The 8,632-nt window shown below is 33.8% G+C and overlaps 1 protein-coding gene across 1 annotated transcript; it reads right to left on the bottom strand.

Annotated features, from left to right (window-relative positions):
- Window positions 1-5,362: 5,362 nt before the first annotated feature.
- On the bottom strand, window positions 5,363-7,402 carry LOC136275520 (uncharacterized). Its single transcript, XM_066084974.1, has 5 exons — window positions 7,390-7,402; window positions 6,452-7,101; window positions 5,750-5,888; window positions 5,529-5,630; window positions 5,363-5,394 (listed from the first exon to the last, which is right to left on the bottom strand). The coding sequence occupies exons 1-5, from the start codon at window positions 7,400-7,402 to the stop codon at window positions 5,363-5,365; spliced, it is 936 nt and encodes a 311-aa protein (XP_065941046.1).
- Window positions 7,403-8,632: the final 1,230 nt, after the last annotated feature.

Genomic DNA, 8,632 nt, shown 5'->3' with positions numbered 1-8,632 from the left:
ATCTCCCATCTTGTTCCTTCATACTAAATGCTATGTTGGTTATTTAATAAGCCGTCTTTTAATTTCGTGTGTCCTCTTTACTTTGATTTTGATTTACATGCGTCTTTTTTATTTATGACTGAGTTATCATGTGTCCTCTCTGGGTTTTCATGTGTCTTTTTGATTTTTAATTGGTTTTTCATTTGTCTTTTTAATTTTTCTCTCTTTATAGATATTGAGGATATACCGCATTCTGCTCTAACCAATGTATTTAGCACCACAAACTCGTACAAATTGTGTAGATTAAATTTAAATATATTTCTATAAACATGTCAAGAGTCACAACTTCTAATTAATTTTGCATTTTGTTTTGTATTTGATAATGAATTGTTTCATTTTACTGGAAAAGCTCTTGAACTTAAATGCTAAATATTGTTGCAGGATTATCCTTCCTTTATATCCTTTCACAACTATTCATTGTGCAAGTCCCCAGTGAGAACACGCCAGTCAAAAAGACCCAGAGGTACCCCTACAGGAGCAACTCCACTGCAGCCCCATAAGGTTTTTCAGAAATAAAATCTTTATCTTACAATCTAATTCATTTGAAATAATACACTTATAATGTTGATTTGAGCTGCAATTATATGAACTAATCAACTTTGCATTAACTGTTTTATATGAATAATTCTATTAATTTATGACAGTTTGCCAAGGAAAATGCACGGAATCAACAGTGGACTCAGGAAGAAAGAGGCACTCTAAGGACTTATGTAACTAAGAACTGTGGAGTGCCTCTTTCTAACTCTGAGGAGTTCTGGCAGAACTGTGCCACACACCTCTCTGAAGTGCATGGTTGGTTAAGAACCGGTATGTTGTTCAGAATTATTGACATATAAGATTACAGTGTATGTGTCAACTCCTTTTTTTCCACAGGCACTGGTGTACTTATTGAATATAACTGTAATTTAATGCAAAAATGCTATTGAAAAAGGATAAATATCTTTTGACATCTTCCTGAACATGATACACTGTTTATCAAATTTGTATTTGATCTTTTTGCGTCAAGTTATGAAAAATAATGTTTTCAATATTCATAAATTTTATATTCTGCTTAATTCAAAGGAGACTCGTGTAGACAACAATACAAGAGGAACAAGTCCTTGTTTTTGGAGCTATCAGATCCACCTTCTATAACATCTGTTTTCACACAGACACCACCTATTTGTAGCCACAGCAAATCAACTTTTACAGAACCTGAAGTTCCAGTTGTGATGTATTTAATTCAATATCTGATTTTCTATTATATATACTTATGCATATCATAATACATTTGTTAGTATCATATTATCACATAAATGATCATACTGAGTAGGGTATATGCCTCTGATTGATGAAACTAATTATTTGACCAACCCCATATCTATTATAAAAAAGAGGGTGAAATTACATTTTGAAAAATATAATTTTTGATAAATTTGACACTTATATAGGAGTTCAACATATACCATACAACAAGCAGACCATAGCATTAGCCTTCAAGACAGAGCAGATCTTTTAAGCACAGTTACTCATGGTAATGCCAATGACATTGCAGCGAAAGTTATGGCAATCAAACAAACGCGAAAGGAAGTAGAAAAAATCGTCAAAGATGGTATCAATTCAGACGCTGCCTTAATTACAAATAATAAGTCTGTTTTGTATAACAAGTCTTTTGAAGATTTGTAGTCGTTTCAGTGGGCTGATGATGTTGGTGAAATGGTTGTTTGCCAGCCTACTTTAGCAAATATATTGCTTACTGTTATGTCAAGAAATAAGGTGACGACAGACAGTCTCTCAGAAAACTTGGTGCCAAAACTTGGACTGATCTACAGCATATTAATGCAGGAACGGTACCATAAGCTGAGTTTGGTTCAGAGAGTTCTGGCTATTGTGCTGAAAGATGAACAGACTCATGAAAAGGTAAAAAGCCTAGTCATAATTGCTAGTTATGAATGTCATGGTGCTATATTGTTAGCTCTGATAATTTCTTAAATGTGCTGGTACATTTTTAACTATGGGTTAACAGCAAACAATATTACTTGAAAATCATTAAATATACCCTGACATTTTTTGTATTTTCATCATTATGCATGTTCCTGTTGGTAAATCAGAATCTGTGATCTGACCTAGATATTAGAACTTCCATCTAAACTTACTCTGCACTTTAAATACTCAGTACCTACCCTTCCCTTGTTGTCTGTGTTGCAATATCTCTTGTATGTAATAAATTGCATGTGCTACTTGATATAGATGTATGTCTGCTTTACTGTGAGCATCAACTAACAGTCTTATGGAAACTTGTGGGTTCAAATCCCACCACTGCTTATTTGAATGGTTAAAAGTAGTGTATATTACTTGGCAAAGTCTCCATTCTTTATTTAATCTCTTTCTTATTCCTTTTCTTTTTTATATTTTTTTTCTCTCTTAAAACTTATTCTTTTTGTATTTTTTTTTAATTTTATCATTATTATTTTTGCATTTCATAGATTATCTTGACATCTAATGACTCTCGTATGATTTTAATTGAGTTTGTTTTGTTTTTCAATAGCTTCTTAAGTTGGTGTCTTCCTGGAGCATACCAAGTAAATCAATGACAATACAGTGACATTTATTGAATAAACGTCAATTTTTATGAATGGTCCTTTTAAGATTTGAATGCCTGTCTTTCAAATAATGCCTTATATGATCATACATCTATATATTTATTCATTCAAGAAAACAACTAAACATTATACATATGCTTTTTAGTAAATGATAATAATTTTTTCAAAAATTATTTTAGGTATTTGATCGATTGGAACCCATCGGCATAACAAGCTCCTACTCCACATTACTGAGGGTCATAGAGGAAGTTGGTGATAGCTGTTATGTAAACATTCTTAACAAACTAATGAATGGAAAAAAGTACCGTCTCATAGGTGACAATGTGAATTTTTGTGTTGGAAAAAAGTTTCAACGTAGCAATGAAAAGCAAAGTCAACAGTACCACTGGTTTGCATCGTGTGCTATTATTCAAAATTGTGAATTTTCTCAATACTCTGATGTCCCTCAAGGACCAGTTAGAGGTCTTGATCTGACACATATATTACCATCTGAATCTGATATTGCTGCTCTGAAGACTAATTATACCTGTCACATTGCCAAAGTAGCTAAAGAACTTATTCCAGCATTGTCCTTTCTTGCTACAACTGATATTAGGCCTGAATACCCAGACATTATTCAAAAGAAAAATGGATCCATTCTCCTTCCTGTCCAACCTTTAAATGAGCAATGCTATAGCGATGTAGTCAAAATTTTGGACTCTTATCAGGAATTTGTTACAGAAATAAATGAAAAATCAGAAACTAGTTTCGACTTTATCCAAATTGGTGGTGATCAGTTAACACGGGAAAGATTTTCAGGTGCAAAAACTCTTAGAGGTGGTGCATACACAGCCAAGGAAAGATTTGAGAATCTATATCCCATCAGTTTTGAACTATTCCATACATCAATGAACTTTCTTGAATTGATGTTTAAAGTACTTTTTAAGAAGAAAACATTTGATAAAGGGACATTAAATGGAGAAAAAGTCAAGTTAAACAGATCCTCTGTACATGAAGATGTAAAAAATCATTATGATGATGACAAGGACTTTGTTGTGAGTTTTGTAAAATCCTACATAGCTGCCGCTCTAATGGAGTTTTTTGGCATTAAAGACAGGGCTTCAACTTTGACCAAAAATAAACCTCCATCCGACCCGTCAGAACTGGAAAAATGGCAGGAAGAAGTCCTTGAAACTTTCCTTGATGAATATATATTCAAGAGAGATCAGCAAATTACCTGCACACACAAAACTTTAAATTTGATGTTACCAGATGGGACACAGATTCAGATTCACATCCCATTATCAAATCCCCATAATCCAAGTACTACAAATCAAGATACAAAAGATGATGTATATAAGTATGGAGTGTTAGTGATGGAATTGGGATTAATGTTTCTAGAATTTCAGGATGTTTGCAAATCCCCAGATAGAGCTAGACTGATGACTGTTATGAAATGTATGATGATGATGTTTAAAACGGTGAACAATAACTCAAAATATGCTTTGGAAATTTTGCGTTTCCTTTGCTTTCACCAGGCATCATATAGCCTTCAGACTTCATATCAGTCAATTCATGGTCTGTTTGTGAATACACAGGGGAAACTAGACTCATCTATCCCTGCAGATCTGCATATGGAACACATGGTAAAAAAGACCAAAAGTATGCTTAAAAGCCTAGGATCAAACAAAACACCTGAAATTATTGTTAAAAGATCAAAAGCGTTAGCTGGAATGGATGCCATCTCTCATCATTATGACACAGACACTAATGTAATTTTGAGATCTCATCACCACAAATTGAAAAATGCAAATGACGATGAAATAAAAATGATACAAGATATAATGGAAGTCAATCCATTTGTCTATACACCAGGAAGGAGTTTTGAATTTTTCAAAGGACTAACTAGTCCTCTTCTGTTCTCTATCAATGACAATAAATACAAGGCCTGGGTGGAACATCATAAAAGTATACTGGACTATGACTCTGGAAAGTAGGCTGCATGAAACATGTAAGTACATATTCTTTATATAGACAGATTTACACCATATATATACATGCATGTACTTGTAAATGGGTTAAATATAGCAGTCATCATATTATACCTCCTTTCATTTGCTGTTTAAGTACAGGCAAATGGGTTTTGAAGTTAAATATATATAGATTCTGAAGCTTCTGTCAAAATACAACAATCTGTGAATTTACATTTGATTTTACTATTATGAATATAACTTGCCAATTGAAAAAAAATGCTAAGGATAGAATTCTTCATTAATAAGTCCTTATAAATATGAATTTCAATGTGACAGTCATCATAATGTGCTCATATACTAATCATACTTATTATTCTAGTTTAGTATATCCTGGTTTCATTAATATTCATGCACATTAAGCAAGAATCACAGTTTAAAGGATGCATATAAACTTTTTTGGCAAATCAATGTGTTATTAGAAATTGGAATTGCAAAATGAAGAAAGAAAATAAGTACTGTATAACTGACATAAAGCAATATAAACAGACACAATGTATCAATCCATTTACAGCATGTACCGTACAGTGTTCAGTCGTTTGAAATGATGATAAGATAGCAAAAAGTGAACTAGAAACTGACTCAGGAACACTTGAATTTAGCAATTTAGAAAGATATGATTCATCTTTAATGAATTCAAAACAATCAACAATAATCTGGACTTTTTCTTCAGACATAATAAATCCTAACTCTCCTGAAGGGTCAGCATTTATGTATGTCTGAAGAGAAAGTCTAACATAATGCCTTTGTTCCAGCGAAGGAACCTTAAAACCAATAACATTTGCTCCTTCCTTACAACAAACATCGCAACAGTTATCCACACTTTCAAAGGGTGCATCAAAATATGCAGATAGATGCTGTCTCCTGCATGACTTTGATCTAATGAACTCTATCATACTGTTATCAATAGGCTTCTCTGCTAGATCAGAGTTATTGAAATATAACTTGGCTTCTGCTGCCTGGCCATCTCTTCCAGCTCGTCCAACCTCTTGTACATAGACTGTTCAAAAATAGAGTGAACATGGTGAAGGTATTAATCACTGAAATACTGTTATTTAATGAATCAGACGGTTATGCAAACTAGGACCTGATTTGATTAACTCTTCTTCTTAAGATTACCTTCTGGACTGGTTGGTGGGCCAGCATGAATTACATGCTTCACATTTCGAAGGTCGGCACCCATTCCCAGAGCAACAGTGGCCAACACAACTTTAACCTTCTTGTTGCTTTTTAAGTCCTCAATAATTTGTGAATTCACCTATTAGGTATTGATAATAATTCAACAGAAATTCTTACTTAAAGCCATCAAATTGTTGTACATGATTTTGATTATGTAGAGGTAGACTATTTATTAAGGTATTCATTGATTTAATATCTAGTTCTGAAGAAAATTAAGACACAAATAAGGATAGATATTTAAGCATGCATTGGGTAAATTTTCATCAAAGTACTTTGTAAATTATTTCAACACTTTAAATATTTCTTGGTCCTGAATTTTTAGCTTAATGTACAGGTACACGTACAAGATGCATGAAGGTACCTAGTACATTACAGGTACACAATTGACTGATTATGCAAGTATAATTTCAAGTAGCAACCAGCAATTCATGTTGCACAGCTTTCTAGCTCCTTAAGCTGAGATTTTAGAATATCAATAAGTGTGACATAGCTCGATAATCTACCTCTCTATATTCATCAAGTGTTTATTGTTGGAAACTATGAATTAAAATTACAATTTTTTCCTCATTTTGTTATACACAGAAATAAAGCACACTGGTAATTACATCATAAAGAAATTGTAAATCTTAGAGTAAAACATACATTTTCGGGTTGCGTTGAGTGATACTGTACGACACGGCTGTTTTCTGGACAAGGAGTACCATTATACATCTCCTCTTTCAGTATGCGTTTTGCTAGATCATACCCATAAGCACACCATTTAAGCTTGGAATAGATTATTGTCAGAGGGAAAGAATTCATATTCATAAGAAGATTAATAAATACAGGTTTGAAAATGTAGTCATATGCAGACTGGACTCTGTTATTTCCACCAGTTGAAGAAGGACGCTCTTGAATAGTCATCTTAATGTTGCTGTTAAGAACAGGTAATGATCTGAGAAAAACTGGCTTCTTCATGGTGAGATGTGAAGCTATAGATTTTTGAACTTTAACGGAAGCAGTGGCTGTAAGGGCTAAGATAGATGTAAGATGTGAATTAATGGACTTCAAATTGCAGATGTTTCTAAACATTGGTCTGAATTCTTCCCCCCACTGAGGCACCAAGTGAGCTTCGTCCACAACAATGAATGTCCGTCTGTTAAGTCGAGAAACTTCTTCTAAAATAGATGGCTGTGTGATATCTTCTGGATGGCCAACAATGTACAATATTGGTGTCAAGTCTTTACTCTCATCCTTATAAAGGAGGTCTGATGCTCTTATGGACTTGGCCCCAAGTTTTGCAATTTCTTGCTCTATGATAACATTCAATGGGCATATCAACAGAACTAAACACTGTCGATCATAGAATGAAAAGTCCACAAAGGGAAGAATTTCAAATATCAGTGATTTCCCATATCCAGTTGGTAACACTGATATGCAATCATTTTTTAAGGCTTGCTTTATCGTTACAACTTGCTTCGGTTTCAGATAGTTAATGTCTGTACCACAATGTAAATTCAATAACTGCAATCCTCTTTTAAACTAAATGTTCTCCTCGATGATGCAAATACCAGCCTAAAGAAAGATGGAGAAAAGATTACCTTTGTTGAGCATCTTTGTTCATGCTGTTTAAGACAGGATAGTTCAATATTGATGAAAAGCAAGAAGAATAAGAGAAATTTATAAAGAATGAAAAAGACAAATGAAAAACCAATTAAAAATCAAAAAGACACATGAAAACCCAGAGAGGACACATGATAACTCAGTCATAAATAAAAAAGACGCATGTAAATCAAAATCAAAGTAAAGAGGACACACGAAATTAAAAGACGGCTTATTAAATAACCAACATAGCATTTAGTATGAAGGAACAAGATGGGAGATTTAATGATTGGCCAAACCAGGATTTGAACGTGAACCCCCTGAGTTACTATTTAGGTGCTCTACTGGCAGAGCTATCTGGTCCTGGCTATCAAAACATGGCACATAATGGAACAGCGTGGAATAAATCACTAAAAAGAACCAGACTAGGATTCGAACCCGAGTCCATTATACATTTATCTGCAGTCAGGAACATGGCAGTACTGGGCCTATTAAACACTCTATCAAAAATTATCATTTAATACTGCTAAGTGAACAAAAATATTGTCTGATGTGAGAGCTGAGGGAAGAAAAGGAGACTAAACCATTAAAACTGCTTTATATTATATTTAAGCAGTGTGGGATTCGAACCCACAAGTCTCCTGAGTAAAACAGATTCAAAGAATTGAGTGACACTACGTTTTTACATTTACATTCATATTTTTAAGGGATTAAAATGTATTTTTATAAAGAAAAAAGCGATGCATACAGTAAAGGAATGATTACCTACAATCAGTGCAAATTAATGGATTAAAAACAACGCGACAATAAATGACCCATGCGTCAACGAAAAGTTTGATCCCTCTTGTAACTGATGCTGTACCACAATTTAGATGTCGGTCTCTGGGTTAAAGAATAATAACTGCCAAAGTTTACCACCGTTGGTACACTCCATTTGTTTACATTATGAATTCTAGGTGTTTCGGCGATTCTAGATGCGTGACACGGCAAAATAATAAAAGGAAACATAATAAAATCAACATAGGAAAACAATAAGGCAAATAAATAATACTAAAACCATTTCACTAGAGAGAAGAGACACGTTCTTTATGCGAGTCGCACACTTACTTTGTCCGCCATTTTGAATTGCGCAATTACATGTGTTCAAATTAACCGGTGCCTGACCTCAATGTAGAGAGTGCGCGAACGGAATTGTGGGAAGGGTACCAGACTAGGGTTTGAAGATGAATTTGGTTTTCAGCA

This window comes from Magallana gigas, chromosome 1, assembly GCF_963853765.1.
Source record: "Magallana gigas chromosome 1, xbMagGiga1.1, whole genome shotgun sequence".
NCBI classification, from domain to species: domain Eukaryota; kingdom Metazoa; phylum Mollusca; class Bivalvia; order Ostreida; family Ostreidae; genus Magallana; species Magallana gigas.
Note: the sequence above shows the minus strand (reverse complement) of the source record. Positions and strands in the feature narration are given on the sequence as shown.

What these genes read in the sequence shown, in the direction of transcription:
- LOC136275520 (XM_066084974.1), bottom strand. An exon ending in ACTCAACGCAACCCGAAAAT is followed by an intron (nt 5,889 to 6,451) that starts GTATGTTTTACT and finishes AATACCTAATAG; the next exon opens with GTGAATTCACAAATTATTGA. An exon ending in AGAGAAGCCTATTGATAACA is followed by an intron (nt 5,395 to 5,528) that starts GTATGATAGAGT and finishes ATTGGTTTTAAG; the next exon opens with GTTCCTTCGCTGGAACAAAG.